The 22,377-nt window shown below is 47.2% G+C and overlaps 1 protein-coding gene across 1 annotated transcript in view; it reads left to right on the forward strand.

The window, feature by feature from the left end:
* LOC144797990 (extracellular calcium-sensing receptor-like) overlaps window positions 1-20,970 on the forward strand; it is a 76,803-nt gene extending 55,833 nt beyond the window's left edge. The window contains exon 5 of the mRNA XM_078668787.1: window positions 20,009-20,970. Coding sequence (XP_078524913.1) covers window positions 20,009-20,970 — 962 coding nt within the window. The remainder of the gene's footprint in view (window positions 1-20,008) is intronic.
* The last annotated feature ends 1,407 nt before the right edge of the window (window positions 20,971-22,377 follow it).

Consider the following 22,377-nt stretch of genomic DNA (forward strand, 5'->3'; position numbering starts at 1 on the left):
CTTAATTGCAATTCGCAAATTGTGAATCGCAATTAAGGAAATTTAAGAAATCGCAAAAAAATGCGATTTCTTGATGCATAGCCGTTTGCGATTTCTTAATTGCGATTCCTTAATTTTCGCAATTAAGAAATCGCAAACGGCAACAATGATGCATGTGGCCGTAAGGACCTAAAGGGAGCTTTCTAGATAAAGAAATCACCAAATCAGGGAATATGGGTGGATCAGTAAGAAATCTGCAGTTAGATAGAGTGTCTTACCAAAGGAAAGAAACTTGATCATCATACCTTGGAATCGGTACCCAAGCAATACCTCCCCAGAGGTGGGTCTCTAAACAGATTCATGCTAAGAAGTCCCAGAGGACCACAAGGGCAAAGTGCCTGACGTAATGGACCTGTTTAGTGTTTAGTAAACGTGTTCAGAGATGCCCACGTTACTGATTGACAGAGATCTAGGATTGGCTCTGGTGAAATGAAGCTGCAAGCCCTCAGGTTTCTTCTTGGCCAGTACGCAGCTGATCTTAATGCAGAGGACAATCCATCCAGAGATAATCCATTTCTATATGGCTTTCCCTTTCTTTGCTCCAGTGACCCCAGCAAGTTAGTGTATGGAGGGTGCACAGAAAGCACCCTCCTGCCTGATGTAATGGCAACTAAGAAACATGTTTTGACTGTCAAGAGACAGAGGGTGACTATGTTTGAAGGGCAAGCACATAAAAAATGCAAAAAACAAATTACGGTCTCACTGGGGCATAATGAAGGGTTTTGGATGAAACATGCTGAAGTCCTTTCAGAAAACAATTCAAATCTGGTGACTTGAACAGGAAGGGGTGATCCGGCAACCATAAGAAAGTTGATGTAACTGAAAGATACGGTTTAACTGTGCCCAAAGCAAGGCCTTGCCAGGTTAACGATAATCCCTCGGACAAAGGTGTGGAAAGAGTCTCAACATGCTTATCAGTGGACCAAGCCATGAACTTATCCCAACATCAGGGGTATAGCGTCTTTGTACAGGGATGCCTTGCTGCCAAAATAACTACACACAGGCTTCCAAAGGAATGTCAAAAAGTGTCAGTTGGATTGGCGTGGCCAACCAAGATTGCACACACTGAGCCAACTCCGCAGCAGCCTTTGATTTAATCACTCAAAATCCACCATCATTCATACAGTGCCAGTGGTAGGAAGATCAGCAACAATCACAAACAATCCCTGGGTCGAATTGGGGATGATCCCGCTGTTTGGAGATCCCTGTGGTGAGATGGTGGGTGCTCTATCACAGAGACCATGTGGGGAAAGCGGCAATTACAAAAATTAAGCGGAGCCTGGGAGTGGTGAGCATGTAAAAAGTGGCCTGCTCACAGTGCTGAACTGCTGGGAGTGGTTACAAGAGTGACAACAGTGAGAATGTAGTGTGTGGGAAGACAATGCACCCACCTGGGGGGAACGGTGAGCCAGGTGAACATCGGACAACCGGGGACAGGAGAGGCCTTTAGCGGATGGACGGAAGGACCTGATCAATTATGCAGCTTTGTTTAATGCATTCAGCAGGTTCTCTTTTGACTTGAGAGCCCCCTCCCCTGCGGCCCATCGAGAGATCTTGGGCAGCCCCGCGACCACGCTGGGTGCTTCCGCTTAATAGCTGCTCTGTGGGGCCCTGGACCAAGATGGAGAACGACCAGGCTTGTGGCAATGGCCATATTAATGGTGTTTGGGACTAGAGAAGAGCTCTGGTGAAGTGCTGCCAGGCGGATGCCCTTTAGAATCTGATGAGCAGGCAGAGACATTAGTCCTGGTTACAGTGGTACTCTGGCAAGGGGGATAGTGGCAAACTTTTTTGCATGTGTGGGTCTGGACATTGCTGAGGCCTCATGAGTATCCATATGTCTCCCTAGGAAAGTGAACAACCTCCAATGTCAATCAATCAGCTTTCATGTAAAAATGTGCATACTCACCCGTTAGGGTCTCAATGTTCTGAGTGGGGGGTGGATCTGCGGTTCAGTCAAAGAGCAAGGTCTCGAGGTCCTTCCTGAATAGAGGCAGCAACAGTGATTGCCTGAGATGAAGAGGCAGACAGTTCCAGGTCTTTGCAGCGAAGTAGGAGAAGGATCTTCCTCCAGCCGATGTCTTGCGGTTCAGTCGGATGGTAGCCAGGGTCAATTGGGCAGAGTGGAGATGTCTGGAGGGAGTGCAGAAAAAGGGGCGATGATTGAGATATGCAGGTCCGGCATTGTGGAGGCCTTTGTAGGCATGAGTGAGGAGCTTGAAGGTAATTCTTTTGTTGAAAGGTAGCCAGTGAAGGTCTCAGGTGACCTGACATGTGGCAAGGGATGCTCGGTATGAGTCTGGTGGAGGCGTTCTGGATATATGTGGCCGCAAAACCAGAGCTGTATGGTAGAGCAAGGTGGCCCTGGTGTACTGCAACTCCTGCAAGAGATGTGGAGAAGTGTGGCTCACTGGTTAGAGCAGGCAGACCCAGAAGCAGAGAACGGCCTGGGACCAGGGTTCAATTCCCGACGCGGCAGGGTTGTGGACCAGGGTCAGCGGACTTGATAATTCTCACTTCGGTGCTTACTCGAATCACGGGTTCACACTTTGCAACTCTGGGCATTAAGCTTGCTTAATCTTCACAACGGCCCCTCCGCGGCGGGATGCCTGGCTTTCACCTGGGGGATACCCAGTACGGGTTATCTCACTGGGAAAAGCCAGGACGGGTTCCCAAGGCAAGCGCCGAGATGCCTCTCGGTGATTCGAGCGCTATATAAGTAGCCTAAAAAAATAAAAAAAAGAGGCCATGTGTGACCGGGTCTGGAACGGCAGGGGAAGGAACGGAGTCAGTAGGCTGAAAAAGTGCTTTGAGAGAGGGTTTTATTTTTAGATATGCTTTCTTTCTGCGATTGGACAGTCTTATGCGCCCTATCTCGTCAGGCTCCGTTCTGACGCCTCTAGGAAAACACGGGAGTTCCAGGGTGTTACGGCATTGTCCCGGGGGTGTAGCTGCCAGATTGGTGACGTCACAGCGACCTCCAGACGAAGTCCGTGGTAGGCACCGACCAAAAGGAAAAGGAACAGAAAACAAGGTATCAGGGGAGCGTCCAGTATAAGCAGCTTAGGGACCGGGAGTGAGGGAAACCTGGTGCTCAGTGTATACACAAGGCGGTAGTGACGTAGTGCTCGTGAGGTAGGGGGACAGGGGGTCGTGGGCCTCTTGGCTTGTCGTCTTCAGCTGGGCTGTTCGTGCACTGCTCCGTCCTCGGTCTCCGCTCCTCCTCGCTCTCGTACTCCAGGGGAAGGTCTTCCGGCGTCTTCCGAGTTCTTCCTGCTTTTGACGTTACGATGGGCGGAGTCTCGTCGTCGACGCTGTCATTCTTAAAGGGACACTGCTCAGGTTCTACCCCACTTCCCCAAGGATAACCAGAGTCTGGGTCTGGCCACTCCTCTGACGGCTGCAGCGGGGGAAGAGAAAAGGGCGAGACAGGGACAGCTGACCACCAGTCCTTATATACGGGTTCTTTATCCAGTCCTGCATAGGGGTGACCCGCCGCCCCGTCACACACCTCCCCCCCTGGCTTCTCCCGATCGGGGAGAGGAAAGGCACGGGAGAGATAGTCAGCATTGCCATTGTCCGTGCCCCGTTTGTGCTGAACCTCAAAAGAATACGGTTGAAGAGAAAGGAACCATCTAAGGACCCTTGCATTCACAGTCCTATCCGGTACATCCATTTCAGGGGGGCATAGTCCGTTTGGAGAATGAAGGGTTTACCTTCTAGGTAGTACTGTAATTTCTCGATGGCCCATTTAATGGCGAGACACTCACGCTTCACTGTGGAATATTTGCATTCCCGTGGAAACAGCTTTCGACTGGCATACAGGATGGGATGTTCTACTCCGTCCGTTCCGCTTTGTGACAGTACGGCCCCTAAGCCCACATTAGATGCATCAGTGGCTAGGATGAAGGTTTTCTTGAAGTCGGGTGACTCCAAGACAGGGGCGCTGGTTATGATGGATTTCAAACGCGTAAAGGCATCCTGAGCCTCCTGAGACGGTTGTTGTATTTCTTTCGGCCGTACATCCTTCCGTAGAAGGTTCGTGAGGGGGGAGGCGATTTCCGCAAAGTTTGGTATAAAACGCCTATAGTAACCGGTCAAACCGAGGAAAGCCCTTACGTCTCGTTTGCTGCTCGGGAAACCGGTGTTGTTGATGGCTTTGATCTTCTCGGCTTGTGGTGCCCTCACCCAGGACGTATCCCAGATAGTTGACTCGAGTAAAACCTGCCCGGGACTTCTTCGAGTTCACATGTAAGCCGGCCTGCTGTAAAGCGGTCAATATGGTGCGGATGTGTGCCATGTGCTCCTCCCACGTCCTACTGTATATAACAATGTTGTCTGGATAGGCTGAGCTAAATGACGCATAGGGGTTCAATACACAATTCATGAGCCTCTGAAATGTGGCTGGGGCGCCATGGAGCCCAAACGGGAGGACCGTAAACTCATAGAGACCCTCATCTGTGCAAAAGGCAGTCTTCTTCCGGTCCTGTTCACGGAGGGGCACCTGCCAGTATCCCTTGGTGAGATCGAGCGTGGTGATGTATACCGCATCGCCAAGCTTTTCCACCAGTTCGTCCACCCTGGGAATGGGATATGCGTCGAACATCGATATTGCATTTAGGGCCCTAAAATCCATGCAAAATCGTTTGGACCCATCTGGTTTGGGAACCATCACGATAGGAGAGGCCCACTCGCTTTTCGATGGCCGGATTACACCCAGGTTCAGCATGTCCAAGACCTCCTTCCTCACGTCTTCACGCCTGGCCGCGGGGATCCGGTATGGCCGTTGCTTCACGGTTTTACCCGGGATTGTCTCGATACAATGCTCGACCAGCTTGGTTCTTCCAGGGAGATCCGAAAAGATGGGGGAAATGGGTCGCAGGACATCAAAGAGTCCTTTTCTCATCTCATCTCATCGGATAGATCAGGATTGATTACTAGGTGCTCTAAGGTGGACGTTTCCTGCATACGGTGTGCCTGGTTGTTGCCCCGTGGAACGGGGCCTATCCACTTTTTCAACAAGTTGATGTGGTAGCTTTGTGTTTTTGCTGGCGAGAGCCTTAATCTATAAGTGGTGTTCCCTATGGTTTCCACCACTTCGTAGGGCCCTATCCATTCCTTTTTGTTAGAGATAGTGGGAGGGAGTACTAGGGCCCAGTCTCCGATTTTGAGACTTCTCATTTTGGTTCCTCTATCATAGTAACGTTTTTGTTTCTGTCTTTGTTGTTCCAGATTCGCCTCGGCAAGTCCTCGAAGTTTCCCCAGTTTTGCTCTTAACTGCGTCGTATATTCCAGGAGCGCCTTCTGTTCTTCGGCCTCTTGGGTTTCCCATGCCTCTTTCGTGATTTCCAACAACGATCTGGGGAGGCGTCCATAGAGTAGTTCGAAAGCGGAACATCCTAGACTGCTCTGCTTTTGCGCTCTAAGCACATATAAGGCCAGGGGAAGCAAACTGTCCCACGAGGGTCCTTCAGTAGACAACATTTTCTTCAAGGTGTACTTCAAGGATTGGTTATATCGTTCCACCAGGCCATCGGTCTGGGGATGATAAACCGAAGTCTTTATATGACGTATACTGAAGGTCTTGCACACCTCCTTCATCATGCGGGATGTGAATGGAGTCCCTTGATCCGTTAGGACCTCTCTTTGAAACCCTACCCTGGCAAAGAGTTCTACCAGCTTCTCAGAGACGTTGGCAGTGTTAGGGGCTCGTAACGGAAAAGCCTCTATGAACCTGGTGGCGTAGTCAACAAGCACTAGGGCGTACTGGTGACCCCGGGTTGACTTTGGCAGGGGCCCGATCAAGTCCATCCCCACCCTCTCAAAGGGCACTCCTATGATGGGCATGGGCTGTAACGGCGCAGCCGGGGGTCTCTGAGTGTTCCTTCTTTGACAAATAACACACTTTTTGCAGTACTCCTGGACTTCTTTGTGGATACCTGGCCAAAAAAATGCCGACCTATGTTTTCGGTGGTCTTTTCTTTACCGGCGTGGCCTGCTGTCAAGTGGGCATGGCCAAAGAATAAAACTTGTTCCCTGAAGGAGACAGGTACCAAGAGTTGAGGTGTACTTTCTGCGTCTGCTTCCCGGTATAGGAGGTCTTTTATTATCACAAACCTGGGATAAGGGGTATCAGGTTTGTCTTGGGTAGTATGAGCGGCTTCGCATGCGTTGTACAGGGTTCTGTCCTCAGCCTGCGCAAACTTGAAATTGCGATCCATGGTTCAGGGAGTATGAGAGCCGGTTGAGAACTCACCACTTTCGGTGACTGGTCATTTAATTTCGTTTTAAACAGGGCAAGAAACTCGGGGTTATCTACCCCTAAAATCACATCCTCGGGGAGAGAGTCCACTACCCCCACTTTCACTAGACAGGCCGGTTTTTCTTTTGGTTGGATGGTGACCTGGGCTAAGGGGTATGGCTTGACGTCTCCATGTACACAACGTATATGGACCAGGGTGTTGGGGACGTACTGTTTGGGGAGAACCAGGCGTTCTTGTACCACTGACTGTCTACAGCCTGAATCTACTAAAGCTCTCACCTCCTTGTTGTTAATGGAAATACTCACGTAGAAAGAAGTCCCCATCTCGGCGGAGTATAGGACTGTCCTTGGTAGATAGCCCACTTCCATAGGTTCCTCCGCCTGATGTTTCCGGGGACACATCCGAGCGATGTGACCCCATTCCCCACAATCAAAACATTGAGGACCACAAGTCATTGGGGATTCTAGTCTCACTGGTCTGGGTCTCACTGGTTCCGTTACCATTTTTGTTTTCTTCTCATTTCGGGATGGTATGACGTGCTTGGGTAGTCTCTCAGGTTCCCACCCCGACCCACGGGGTTGTGCTCGGGCGTAATTCGCAGCCATTTCTATGGCCTGCTCCACGGTGAGCCCTGAATGTTGCCTCAACCATCTCTGCGACCCATATGGAAGGGCCTCCATGAACTGCTCCAAATAGATCTTTGCCAGTATTTCCTCTTTGGAGCTGGTTTCTGATTTCAGCCACTTGTCTGCCATCATCTTCAGTCTGAAAAATAGTGTTTTGGGGTTTTCTCCTACAGCACCCTTCTCCTTTCGAAATCTTACACGGTACGCTTCGGAGTCCAACCCCAAGTGGTCCAGGATCACGTTTTTAATAAACGGGTAGGGAGCGTTGCCTGCAGGTTTAGCAACCTGATACGCAAACTGTGCCTCTCCTGTTAGCAACGGTGCCAGGAAAAAGGGCCATTTCTCTTCCGGCCAACCCAGGGCTCTCGCTGCTCTCTCAAAATTCATGAGGAATGCGTCTGGATCTTCACCGCGCACGTATTTCTGGAGTGCAATTCCTGAGGGGTTCGACATATGGCTTCTACTCTCCACATGCACTACGCCCGTTGGGGTTGGCACTTTCTTTTGCATGCATTCCAGTTGTGCTGTGACGGTGTTCTTAAAGAGGTCTCGGTCTGCCTGAGCCGCCGACAATTGTCTCTCAACGGCCCACTCCAGTTTTTCCTGCCCCTTGATTAAGTGCTGAATTAGGGCGTCCATCTCGGTATCACAGACGGACTTGGATGGAAATCCCACTTCTGACACCACTGTGACCGGGTCTGGAACGGCAGGGGAAGGAACAGAGTCAGTAGGCTGAAAAAGTGCTTTGAGAGAGGGTTTTATTTTTAGATATGTTTTCTTTCTGCGATTGGACAGTCTTATGCGCGCTATCTCGTCAGGCTCCGTTCTGACGCCTCTAGGAAAACACGGGAGTTCCAGGGTGTTACGGCGTTGTCCCGGGGGTGTAGCTGCCAGATTGGTGACATCACAGCGACCTCCAGACGAAGTCCGTGGTAGGCACCGACCAAAAGGAAAAGGAACAGAAAACAAGGTATCAGGGGAGAGTCCAGTATAAGCAGCTTAGGGACCGGGAGTGAGGCAAACCTGGTGCTCAGTGTATACACAAGGCGGTAGTGACGTAGTGCTCGTGAGGTAGGGGGACAGGGGGTTGTATAGGCGGTATATACACAGTGGTTTTAACCACTCCAACCCGCCCACGCCGCAACTTTGCCCCATACCTTTGTAAGCCACGCCCCTCCCGTGGGAGCGTGGCGGGGCGCTTCGCGGAACCGTGGGCCTCATGGCTTGTCGTCTTCAGCTGGGCTGTTCGTGCACTGCTCCGTCCTCGGTCTCCGCTTCTCCTCGCTCTCGTACTCCAGGGGAAGGTCTTCCGGCGTCTTCCGAGTTCTTCCTGCTTTTGACGTTACGATGGGCGGAGTCTCGTCGTCGACGCTGTCATTCTTAAAGGGACACTGCTCAGGTTCTACCTCACTTCCCCAAGGATAACCAGAGTCCGGGTCTGGCCACTCCTCTGACGGCTGCAGCGGGGGAAGAGAAAAGGGCGAGACAGGGACAGCTGACCACCAGTCCTTATATACGGGTTCTTTATCCAGTCCTGCACAGGGGTGACCCGCCACCCCGTCACACCATGTACAGCAGGTCCAACCACCCGGCTGCGATTACAATATATTACGGAGACCAAGTGACTCAGAGGCCTGGGCCGTCAGAACAATACTGTAAATTCAAAGTCCCTTCTGAAAGACTGGCAATTGGGGAACATCTGTATAATCAAAAGGAGAGGGCAATGATCGCTTCTGGGGTTCGTCCCTGTCCCCAAGGTAATATTAATAAACAAAGTGGACGAACCCACTAGTCAAGATGTCTCGGTTTCGCTTTTCAAGTGCCAGAAACCCACTAGGTTTGTAAAAAGAACTCTCACCCACCAACCTAATTGGTGGCATGCTTCATCATTGGGTTCCTAACCGGGTAGCCGAATGCCACCCAGTTGTGTTTCAACGCCTGATTACAGTGGAGCAGGATTGGTGCTGAGTGTGAAGTACTTCTGGACCCATTCCGGTACATTCCCAAGGAGCACCCGAATAGGTCCAGAAGCGGCCACTACGCCTTGACGAATGTGTGACTACAGGCGTTCAGTCATGCCGGGATATGCATAAAAGCTACTACAACACGTTGCCAGTGTTTTTTAAATTTTTCCAGTGGGTCCGTAAGTATGCAGACACCGCTGTATGCACAGCACACCTTAGCGTGTGTGCTGAAAAAATTCACGCGTGGCGTCTTTTTGCCACACATCACTTATTCGCCACGTAGCCTGGTCCTGAAGAAAGCCTCATACATTTTTTAACAGGCTGAAACATGTTGACCATTTGGATAACCAAGGCCAATCAATCTGACATGTTATACTCATTTTAATTTATACTTGTCCTGGGCCACTGGGAATAAAGAATCAATCAGTAGGATTCCCAGAGACATTTTTAGCTTGCGCCATTTTATTAGCACGTACTTCACACTCAACACCAATCCTGCTCCGCTGTAATCAGGCGTTGAAGCACAACCGGGTGGCATTCGGCTACCCAGCTGGGAACCCAATGATGAAGCATGCCACCAACGAGGTTGGTGGGTGAAGGTTCTTTTTACAAACTTAGTGGGTTTCTGGGAATCGAAAAGTGAAACTGAGTTACAAACTAGTGGGTTCATCCACTTTGTTTATTGAAATTGCTGAAAGTCTCCAATATCAACAGCATCCCATTGGTTTTGAACCCTCAGTACCTGCCGACATTCTTGCCTGTTGGGGCCTAGGTAAGTGGGGGGAGGGAGTGACATGCTGTAGGGCCCATAATTATCGCAAACTGGCTAACCAGTGATTCAGCGGCTACTTCCATAATGAGACCAACAAAAGTGGTATAACCCTGGAAGGGGGACAGACCCAGAGCAACCCACCAGAGATCTACCCCTAGATTCATCAAAGTCCCGTTTTGCGAGTCTGTAATAGCGATTATAAAGGAATCGCTATTACAGACTCGCAAAACAGGATTCATGTCCAAATCGCAATTTATTTTGCGATTCCTACATCTTCCTTAATTGCGATTAGCTAATTGCTAATCTCAAATAAGGAATAACTCCCCATTCATTCCGATGGGCCTAAAGGCCCACAGGAATGAATGGGAAGACATATCAATGTGCGAATCGCTATTACCGATTCGCATTTTGAGTTTGCGATTTCAAGGGTGCAGGGGTGTCCAAAGGACACCCTGTTGCACCCCTGAAATGATATTGGACGCTGGTGTTACGCACACACATGTCCCAAGGACATGTTTTTATTTGTTGTGTTCTTGGTAGTTGTTGCACATCTCCTGCCATGCGCCAGGACGCCCCTTAGCTGGGGCAGCTGTGCGCAATACAAATGTGTGTAACATAACATAACATAACATACAACTTAGAAAAATGCATTTAAGTGCATTTTTCTAAGTTTCTGCTATTTACCAAGAGGTTTGACTTCGCGGTAAATAGCGGCCCAAAATTGCGAATTCGCAATTTTTAAATGTTTCATGAATTGCATTTAAGGAATCTCAAATAGAGATTCCTTAAATGCAAATCCTCGCAAAATTGCGAATTCTATAATAGCGATTTTTGCATTTGGGATGATGAATCCCAAATGCAAAAATTGCGCTCGCAAAGGGCCAGATTCTCAGAATCTGGCCCTTTGCGAGCCGATTTTACGTTGATGAATCTGGCCGCTAGTCTTTTAAGGCAATGGTCAGAAATTGTAGGTCCAAACCCACACAGTCCAACGTTGGGGGACAGGACCCTCAACCCAAAAAAGTACCTACCTTGTAAAAAATAATAGCAGCAATAAAGGGCTTGAGAGGTACACTAAAGACAAAATTATATACAGTCACAACAGATGTCAGGAATATAGCAGATATGGCAGGCAAATTGTTACTTAATAAATCAAGACTGGCCTCTGGAACCTTAAAAGAACTTCACTGGCCACCAATAAAAGAAAGACGCATCTTTAAAGCTAAGTGTCTAGTCCATATGGCTAAGGTCCTGGAGCCCTACAAAAGATGTTTTGCATCTACAAACCAGAAAGAACACTGAGATCTTCAACAGCAAACCAAGTCTGTATACGTAGAAGCAAGAAATCTAGGATGGGCGGGAGAGCCTTTAAATACAAGGCATTGCTACTCTGGAACACGCTGCCCCCTCCTCTTAGAGCAATTGGAAGTCTTCTGAGTTTCAGGAAGAATGTAAAAATAATGTTCTTTCTAGGAATGACTTAATGGTAGTGTAGGAGTCAGACTAGGCAGTAAATTAAATGAGGCTATTGGAATAGAAAGTAGTTCTCTCCTCATCAACTGGTGATGTCTTACAGCGCCAAGATGCCTGCCTGATGTATGTTGCGCTTTACAAATGGATAATAATAACAATGCAATCTTCACCACCAAGATCGCTGACCAGGAATACAGATCCAAATGGAATATTATGAGCGTTGTAGGGGTCCCTGAAAGAACCGAGGTGCCAAGTGTAGACCCATTCTGATAAGATTTATTTTTTAAAACACTTCACCTGAAACACTATCTAACTTTTTCTCTATTGAACGAGCGCATAGAGCTTTGGCGCCCTTGGCCGAAAGAAGGTGCCCCCGCACAGGATAATTGCCAGGATATTAAATTACAGAGATCGAGTCACAATTCTTCAGGCTGCACCAGTCCATGGCGATCTATGGATCGACAAAACAACAGTCAAATTCTTTCCGGATTTTGCCTTATCGAGGCAGAGACGGAGCTTTGAGGCAGTAAAGTGACAAAGACATAGGATGATTTATTCAGCCAGGCTTCGTGTTACTGATAATGGCAAAACATGGCATTTCACCAGCCCAGAGGAGGCCTGGAACTGGGTTGAAGGTTGGCGCCCGGTGCATCGGAAGGGGACTAAGACTAGAAGAACCTGTGATTCAAGGTCAGGGACTACACTGAAATGACAGGACTCCCCTAAAGGACGTCAATTTCTACATCACTTGGTGGACACATGAGCAGATGAATTATGGCCCTGTATTTGCTGATTTATATACTGTGCTTTAAAATGTCTAAAGTCCAATTAGTGGTTGCCCTACACCTCGGTCCTGTGAGGATTGTCGAAGGCATTATAATTTGCTCTTGCTAGATTAACTTATAATGACTGGTACTGCTATCAGGTCTCTTAGAAGAGTCCTTTGTGTAGGTATTACTCAGTATTATTGTTTGTTAGAAATGGGCATCTCTAGTTGGCAGAGGTAGGTCCCTTTGTCCAAGAAGGGACCCTTCTTCCTAGTCAGGATAAGGGAGTTATACTCCTAAAATAGCCATTGCTCACTCTCTTGGTAGATTGGCATAAGCAGTAAGGCTTATCTCAGAGACAGTGTGTAAAGCATTTGCACATAACCAACAGTAATACAGTGAAAACATTACAAAAGGACACCATACCAGTTTAGGAAAATATCCAATATTTTATATATTTTAAAACATGACCAAAACAATAACAATCTAACATACAGTCACTTAAAAGGATGCAATTTGTAAGAATAATTTAAAAATGCAGTTCCATGTAGTCAGTACTCTGTCCGGTGCTACAGCAATACTGAAAACAACAGAATCCAACAGTTCCATCTGACTGCGCCGGTCGGGGTGTCGGCAGACTCGTAAACAGTACCTTTTTGTTGTGGCCGACACGTTGGTGCGAGCCGGTTGTGACAAACGTCACGGTTGGGATGCGAAGCCCAGTGGTGCACCGTGCGGTGTCCTGAAGGCGTGGTGCAGGCAGCGGCTCGGTGGCGGTCGTCCAGCGGCATCGTGAGACCAGGGATGCGGTGCGGTGCGGAGTGGTGGCGGTGCTCGTTGCGGTGCTGACAGATCACTGTGCAGGCAACAGAGCCGGTTCTGGGGAGCTGGCATCGGTTGGTCTGGACTACGGTGTGGGGCGTGATACTTACGAGCGGTGCCCCCAAGCTATGATGCGGTCACGGAACTCACATGCAACAATGGTATTGGTGGGACCAGGGTGGCGAAGTGAAGCTAGGCAGTGCAAAGTGCGGTGCCCATAAGTCAGAGTGCAAGCAGCGGCTCTGTAGCAGCAGTATCGGTCATCATCATTAATGAGACAAGGGTTGTGGTGTGAGATGGGGATGGTGCACTCTGCAGTACCTTAAGGACACAGAGCTTGCGACGGAGTTGGTTGCTTTACCCACTCTGTGGCAACTGAAACCACGGTTCCAGAGGAGGTACCCAGAGGTTAGAGAAGTCTTTGTGGTCACTGTGACTTCAGAACAGGAGGCAAGCTCTACTTCAAGCCCTTGGAGATACTCAGCACATGTAAAGAAATGTCAGTGCAGTCCTTTCGCTGCCCAAGGCAGAACATCAACTGCAGGCCAAACCAACAAAGCAACAATACAGCAAAGGGGCAGCACTCCTAGCAGTTCGTCCAGCTGTTCTTCTTGGCAGGTTCCGTGATTCCAGTGAGTTCTCTGAAGTATTTTATCTCCCTGAAACTTCCATCAGGAGGCAAGATCTACTTCAAGCCCTTGGAGAGAACTCTAACAGCAGGATGATGAAAGTACAATGAATTCCTTTACCTGCCCAAGACAGAAGCAAGTAAAATCTCCTCCCAACACTCTAAATTCAGACCAGCCCTATTCAGGTGCTAGTGAAACTCCTCCCACTACTCTGAATGCAGGCCAGTCCTGATTCATTAAGGAAATCAGGACACACATCAACCCCCCCCTCCCCAGTGGCTGTCTGAGAGAATGTGCATCCCCAGCCCCTGTCACAGCAGAGGCACACATGATGGATAAGCAAGAAAATACCCACTTTCTAAAAGTGATATTTTCAAACACAGAACATAAAAACCATCTCTACTAAAAGATGCATTTTTACATTCTGAGCCCAGGCATGCTAAACCCTGGTTGTCTATCCTGTCCCAATTGGAAGATATGCTTAAAAGATGTTATAAGTAAACTCCCATTCTATCCTATGGGACAGATAGCCTTTCAACAGTGGGAAACACATTGTACTCACTAGGACATGTCCTACGTTTCAAATACACTACACCCTGCACAAATGAATAGCTTGGGCCTACCTTAGGGGTGTCTTCCATGTAAGAAAAGGGAAGGTTAGGGCCTAGGAAGTGGGTGTGCTTGCCAAGTTGACATGGCAGTCACAACTGCCCGGATTCACTGCAGTGACAGGTCAGAGAACCCTTTGAAAGGCTGCTTCTGTGGGTGGCACAATGAGTGCCGCAGGCCCACTAGCAGCATTTGATTTACAGGCCCAGGCACACACAGTGCATGTTACTAGGGACTTACCGGTAAATTAAACATGTCAATCATGGAAACACCAATACATAACATAATTTACATGTAGAACATATGCACTTTAGCACTGAATAGCAGTTACTCCAGGTAACACATTAATAGCACACTCAGGTTACACCACAGATTCACGAGGAATGGGTATATTGCTCAGAAAGTCAGTACTCTTTACTGTACTTGGAATGACCCACAAGGTAGAAATGTGGCAGATATTGGTATGTGGGAGGGTAGGACGATTAATCTCTGCTCCCTCTATATCCCACTGTGCCTTCACACTGGGACCCTGCCCGACAAAGGCACTCTTCTCCTGGCCCTACCTGTTGGAACTTTTTTTCCCTGGAGGAGAAGTGAATGATATTATAGAAACTGAGTTTGATAGGTTCAGTGGATTGGTGCCAATTGGAGGCAGAGGCGCGCTACTATCCTACGTAGAAGTGATGGGGCTAATAAACCTAGGGAAACAATATACCTGCATGTCTTGTCATTGCACCTACTTTTCCTCTGAGCTCACAAGCTTTTCCCGACTTGATTATTTTTTCACACATGCCCAGACTGCTAGATTATTTCAAAACGCTCCAATTTATGCAAGAGGCATTTCAGACTACTGCCCTGTTGGGGTTCTACTGAAAGGTCCTTCTAAAAACGTCCTAGTTGTTCCCAGAAATTGGTACCTGGTACCTCCTAGACAGGGGAATGAAGGATAAAATTAGAAATAGGACCACTTTATACTTTCAATAAAACCAGGGTTCCGTGGACTCCACCTGTGTCTTCTGGGAAGCATACAAAAATGTCCTGTAGAACACTTCATAGGTTGGAAAAGAAAGATCAATAGCTTGAGAATGAAACCATTGAGAAGGAGGTGTTGGCGCTTGAAGAAAAAGCGGTGGCAGATAGCACAGAGAGCTTGGGTCATCAGTTGAGGATCAAATAAGATGCCCTTCATGCCCTTGCAGAGAATAGAGCTAGAACCTGTGTCTTGGCAATGCAAAATCACCTTTACGATGTAGGTGATAAGGCCGGCAAACTGTTGGCTTGGTTAACCAAAGGGATTGAGAAAGAGCATGTATACTTTAAGTGCTCAATTGTGCCATAGTGGAGACATTCGCTGCCTACTACGGATCTATATACTCCTCCATGGTACTTGGGGCTGAAACGGACTTTACCACCTTTCTGCAAAACATCAAACTGTGGACACTTTTGCAGGAAGAAAGAAATGTGTTGGATGAAGATCTGACAGAGGATGAGGTGTCAGCCGCCCTTCTGGACTTGCAATCTAGGAAGGTGGTGGGATCCAATGACCTACCTCTGGAGCTGCATAAGATCTGTGCAGCTGGGGTGGCTATAGCTTGTTAGATATGTTTCACAAGGCGCGCAAGGAGGGCTGACTGCCTGCAAAGAGATCAACGTCTTGCCACAACCATTGTTCTTCATAAGGTGGGCAAACCGACCACTCACTTCAACTCCTATGAACCAATATTGCACCTCAATGTGGAGGTGAAGGTGCTTGCTAAGACACTTGATACTAGACTGCGAGGAGTAATCACCACAATGATAGAACCGGATCAATCAGACTTTATGCCCTATCGTATTACTCATCTTAACCTCAGGCTCCTCGAGGTGCACTTGACAGAGCCACTCAACTCATAGCAGGTCACTTTGTTGGCCCTGGACACTGGATGAATTTTTATAGCATTGTTGAAATTATATCTTTGCAGTGTTGACAAGGATGAGCATCAGCCCAACTTTAGCAAGCGGTTAGGATTCGGCACCAGGCCCCTGACTAGAGTCAGGGTCAATGGAGTAGAATCCCAGGAGTTTATACTTCATAGGGGTACGCAAAAAGGTTGCCTCCTGTCACCAATGACTTTTATGTTGTCCCTTGAGCCATTAGCAGTGTTGGTATGACAGGACCCACTGATTAAACAGTTGCGACGGATTGAGGGTGGGAAGAATGTATATCTCTTTATGCAGATGACATTCTCTTAAATGTGACACAACCATAGCTATCTGTAAGTAGATTACTATCATTATTTGATTAATTCGGTGGCCATTCAGTTTATCGGATAAATTGGTCCAAATCAGTGGCTTTCCAACTTGGTGGGGGTCAGACCTCCTTCAGACTGTGCGGTGCCAGTGATACAGAATGGGTTTTAGTTTTAGGCATCGATGTTACCTGGGATTCACAGGAATTTCTCCGCCTCAATGTGCTTCCCCAACTTGATAGGCTAAGAGGTGACGTTGTCCATTTGCGCAGCATGCATCTCTCATTGGTGAGAAGTGCTTCACTTTATAAGATGATGACCCTCCCATGATTAATGTACATATGGCAGACCACTTCATTCCATATTCCAATGGCCACATTTCGGAAAATAGACCAGGAAGTCCGTACACTACTCTGGAATGGCTCTATCCCCAGGATTGCATTGCGTAAACTGCAGAGGGAAGAATGTGAAGGAGGTTTGGGTGTCTCTGATATCCAGATGTATTCTTGGCTGATGCAATTATTCGTGATTAATGACTGGGTCTTCTCAGATCGGCAGTGACGCGCCCACCACGCGGATAGATATGCAATGGCCCAAGGGAAGTATGTAACTATCCTTTAGCAGTGACGAAGAGGGTGGAGCCTGCCACCACATACACAGGCAGTTGTCAGGGCCTGGAGGGATGCAACACAATTTTTGGAGTGGCACGGTAAACATATAGTCAGACCCCATTGTGGCACAGAGACCTGCTGAAAGAGGCGGGAGGCTTTAATGGCTTCTCAAGGTGGGAACTAATTGGGATAGAACATCTAGGAAATGTATGGAGGGAACAGGCTTTAATATCCTTTATGGAGCTATGTCAGGAAGACATATCCGAAACTGAGCGTAACAGACACCTGCAATTGAGTAATGCTATGAGATGCCACTTTCAGGAGGGGGATGGGTTAACAGAATATTGTCTTCTAGAAAACCGGTTCTTAGCAGATCCCATGCCAAGCATAGATATCTTGTTAGTCTATAGGAAGCTACTTAATAACTCCCCAGACTTATTAATACATTTAAGAGATACATGGTAGGGTGACCTGACAAGACAGGGACTGTAACAATACAAAGGCCCAGAGAAATTGCTAGCAGGACCAGATTTCCTCTGGTCCTATTGCAAATCTTGCACAGATCTAATTATTCCAGAACTGTCCTTTTTAGGCCCGGTGAGGCAGTGGCCCCGCAATTTTTGAGAGGCTGTGGCCAGGAAGGTACAATTTTCCATATCTCATGGGGCTGTCCTCAGATCCAAGACCATTGGAAGCAGTTAACAGAGGTGTTGACTCCAATAACATCTTGCAAAGTTTTGTTGAATTCTGCTGAATATATTGGGAGAAGAACCTTGGCCAAAATGTCAGAACATCTGGGTGACACTGGCAGCCGAAGTGGCCAAGTGAAATATTGCCTGTCAAATGGCAAGATGGAACCCTTTACCATAGAAGATTGAATATCTGATATGGACTGATGTCAGAGAGCAGAGCAGGTGGTGTGCCAAGAGAGGGGATGCCCAAACATAAAAGTGGGAAAATGGCTGGGGTGTTTGGAGGGATTTCCAGGGATTCTAAGGACCAGACAGGGAATGAGTAGAAGGGGATAAGTATTACCCATGTTAGTTTTGAGCCTAAGCCGATTGTGTGGGGTGAATGAAGAGCCGTACAAATACTGAGAAATGTTATACTTACTGATGCCTTCTAATTGTTGATATGCTCTGTATTGAGTAAAATATGTATCTATCACTCTTATACGCCGTATAATACAAACGTTAATAATACGATTTTTTTAAAAAGACTGTCAGTTGTCACCACTCTATCACCACGCATGAAGGAGGAGTGTGCCCAGGTTCAGATGTAGAACCCTACCCTGGTGCTGCGTCAGAAGATCTTCCAGAGGGTCAGCATAAGTGGAGGACCGATAATCATACTCAGGAATTCAGGACAATATACTCTCTGTGCCCAATCCAGAGCCACACGAATGACTTTTGCCTGGTTGTCCCAATTTTCTTGAAAACTCTGGGCATTAGAGATATTGGCAGAAAGGTGTACAGAAGGTCTGAATTCTACTTGAGATCAAATGTGGCTCGTAGCGAGAGCTGCCTTGGAATCCCAGTGAATAGAAATGCTGACCATGTGCTGTCTCAGTGGTGGCAAGTAGATGTAACTGAGGTTCTCCTCGGTTACTGAAGAGACCTTGCATCACTTCCAAATGGAGATGCTGTTCCTGGTCCACGAGGCATCGGTGGCTGAGTTTGTCTACACTGGCATTCAGGGAACCAGCCAGATGTTGCACGACCAGAAATAAGTTCTGCCATTCCAGCCATCACCAGAGATGCAGGGCTTCGTGACACAGAGTCCACGACCCCACTGCACTCTGTTTGTTGCATTACCACAAGGTGAAGGTTGAATACTCATGACCAGAGCCGCTCCATATATAGGAATCGATTCAAAGGGTCTGACTAATGTAGAAGATGAATTCTCTGATGGGAATCCACTTGGGGTACCAGCCCATATAAAAAGTGCATGGCCTCATAAAATTATTTTAGCTGGGCAGGATCGTTGCGGTTCTGGGAAATTCTGGGAGGCGTGAAGCAGACCTGAACTAAGGCTCTGCAGCTAACGTGTGGTAGGGGGCCTAGATCTGTGGCATCATTCCCGTGCCTCGTCTGAACATTTAGACCTGCGCAGTGAATTTGAAGACTGCTTTGACTTCTTGGATTATTTGTGGGCCTTAACCAATGATCAATCAGAAGGAGAGCTTCAGGGCGCACTGCCACATGGCCTTGGGAATTATTGCTCGCCAGTCGGGGAAGGCCTTGGATGCGTTGCCTGGCTCAAGACACCAGAGGCAAATTAGGTAGGAGTGTGCCTGTGCCTGTGAAAGGATCCACAGGGTTTAAAGCCTACCATTTTTTAGGGGACATCCCTTCAGCACACTGGGGCTAGGATAAAAAGAATTTAGAAACATTGAAAAATAGATCAAAAATGTAGATCTCTCTCTGGATCCGTACTGATGGTGCGGAAAGAAAAGAACTGATGTCAGCGCCCTGGGGTGTTCCCCATACAGGCATTGCACATGTCTATTCTGGCGCAGATGCCGCCGACCCAGAGCCAATTATATTCACAAACACAAAGCCGATCAGTGCCACTTACCAGCATGCAGAGGTGCTGATCAATTCTGAAACATGGGTAATATTCTAAAGTAAGTAATCTGCGTTGAGAAGTCTCTATCAGATAGGAGCCTTTAACGATTTTGAATTGGGTGGTTTGGTCACTCCTAACATGTTTGTACCTATCCTTTCACTGTTTTCCGGTATAGGCAATTGAACCAAGTCTGTTTACAGTTTTAAGGTTTCTCACAATGAATATTTCCTTGTAAGCTCCAAATCACCATGCTTGCATGGTAAGGAGGATTTAGACCTGGACTCCCACTTGAAATCACGCAGAGGTTTACCCCTCAGTGCATTCATCTACATAGGCAACATACTTATTACTAGAATCAATACACATGTAGAAACTGTGGAACACACTAGCATTTTAGCTTTAAATACTGCAAAGAATATTTCTGAATAATACCAACATTTATATGTAAAAGTCTTCAATAACCAGCTCTGGTGAGTGCGGTGGACTTTGTAAATTTTCTACAACATTGAGATGAAGCTCTGTCCTTGTCCCTCAATGGAACAGTTGTGCTAATTGCAGTACTTGTGGAATATTTCAAAGAACACATTAGTGAGCCTTGCATGGATTTTGATCTTACTTCTTGTTTATCTCATTTCAGACTCCAGGGAGTGCTTCAAGTGCCCTGACAGCCATTGGTCCAATGAGAGACAAGACCAGTGTGTCCCCAAAACTCTGGAATTCCTTCATCTTGATGAAGCCTTGGGGATCACACTAAGCAGCGTTGCTAGCATTGGTTTCTTGATCACCCTCTTTGTCCTCTCCATTTTCATCAGATACCGGAACACCCCGATTGTGAAGGCCAACAACCGATCCCTAAGTTACATCCTCCTCTTGGCCCTTATGCTCTCCTTCTTGTCCTCTGCTGGGTTCCTCGGCCAGCCCGACACCCTGACTTGTATGGTCCGTCAGGTAGCCTTCGGTACTGTTTTCACCATCTGTGTCTCATGCATTCTAGCCAAGACACTCACTGTGGTCATTGTGTTCAACGCTGCAAAGCCAGGCAGTAAGATGAGAGTACTGGTGGGACCTAGACTGCCAAACTCCATAGCGATAACATGCCCCTCAGTCCAACTCCTCCTGTGCAGCATTTGGTTGGGTAAAGCTCCTCCATATCAACAGATCAACATGAAATTTAACAATGAGAAAATGCTGTTTGAATGCAACGAAGGCTCACCTACTGCCTTCTGGATCATGTTGGGATATCTTGGGATCCTGGCTTGTGTTAGTTTTGTCATGGCCTTCCTGGCAAGGAAACTACCAGATAGCTTCAATGAGACTAAGTACATCACCTTCAGCATGCTTCTGTTTGTGGCTGTTTGGCTGTCTTTTATCCCAGCATATTTAAGTACTCAAGGGAAATACATGGTGGCGGTGGAGGTCTTTGCCATCCTCACCTCCAGTCTGGGCTTGCTATCTTGCATATTCTTCCCGAAGTGCTTTGTGGTTTTGCTTCGGCCGCATATGAACTCAAAAGGATTCCTTATGGGGAGGAGGCCTGCAGCTTCTGCCTTGAACAAAAACCATGTTGGCAATGGAAAAACAAGATTAAGACGCAGCTGAACAGACAATTATGGACAACGAACAGACAATTATGGACAATATGAAACCTTTTCTTGACTGGAAAAAGCAAACTGCTATGACTTATCGCAAATTCCTTGCTATGTGCCAGATGACAAATGCAAATTTACAGTTTAGGTTGCTTGACACCGCCATCCTCAATGGCAAATTACATCTTAGCATCAAATCACAGGTCTTTACCTGGTTAATATCACCAGGATACCCAAAGCAATGACTAAAGGTCACCTCTAAGTGCTATCTGGTCAAATTTATCTTGAAGCAACAGTCAGTGGAAGGACTGACATCTTCTGCCTGCATATCGGTGAACTCATGATCATTTTTCCTATCACCGGTATGTAACCACATCACAATCAGCACCATCTTTAAACCTGGATGACCAATCGCTTCATTCTCACCACCAATTGGTGGGACAAGCACATTATTGAGTTATTTTAGATGACAATGGGAGAATGTAATCCACTGCACCAACACATTTTGATTTGTCTACATCACATTGTCTGAACAGTTAATGAAGACAAGAGTTTGGGAACTAAAGTGTTATCTATTATGAGTGACAGTGATTGATACATATCTAATAAGCAAGCAATCAAGTATAATTTTATTCAAGGCACAAAGATCACAAAACCCCAAGTCAGCAAATTCCATATGGATAGTGCGAAAGATCCAGGGGCAGATGTACGACCCTAGTAAATTGCGACTCGCAATTTGCACTCGATTGCGAGTCGCAAATCGCGAGTCACAATGTACTATGTACGACAGTGTCAGAGACACTGATTGCAATTCCAATAGTGTCGCAAAATTTGAGGCTCATTAAAATTAATGAGGCGCTGAGCTTTTTGCGACCCCATTGGCAATGGGAATGGGCTCAGCAGACCTCCATGTCTAGGACTGCTTTTAAATAAAGCAGATATTTTTGTTTTAATGCAGCCCGTTTCCCTTAAAGGAAAACAGGATGTATTTAAAAAAATAAAAATGAAATGTTTTTGATTTCTTTTTCAAAGGAAGGCAGTGGTCCCAGGGACCACAGCCTGCCCTTAAAAAATATTTTTGCATGCATTTGCAAAGGGGAAGTGGTCCTCTGGTGACCCCTTCCCGTTTGCGAATGCATTACCACCTACTTCAGGGTCAATGGCGGTCGCAAAACATTAGTACATGCGTTAGAGAGTTGCTATTTGGAAGGACACGGCCTTTCCAAATAGCGAGTCTCTAAAGACTTTTTTGCGAGTTGCAATTCATTTGCGACTCACAAAAATTGTATTAGTACATGGCCATATCAATTTTTGCTAACCCATTTGCGCATGCTAAAATTGGTCGTACATCTGGCCCTAGATGATCAAGTCACCCCATTTTACCCTGAAAACTAGTTTGGAAAGAGCATGCTGAGTAATT

This window comes from Lissotriton helveticus, chromosome 12 (assembly GCF_964261635.1).
Source record: "Lissotriton helveticus chromosome 12, aLisHel1.1, whole genome shotgun sequence".
Lineage (NCBI taxonomy): Eukaryota > Metazoa > Chordata > Amphibia > Caudata > Salamandridae > Lissotriton > Lissotriton helveticus.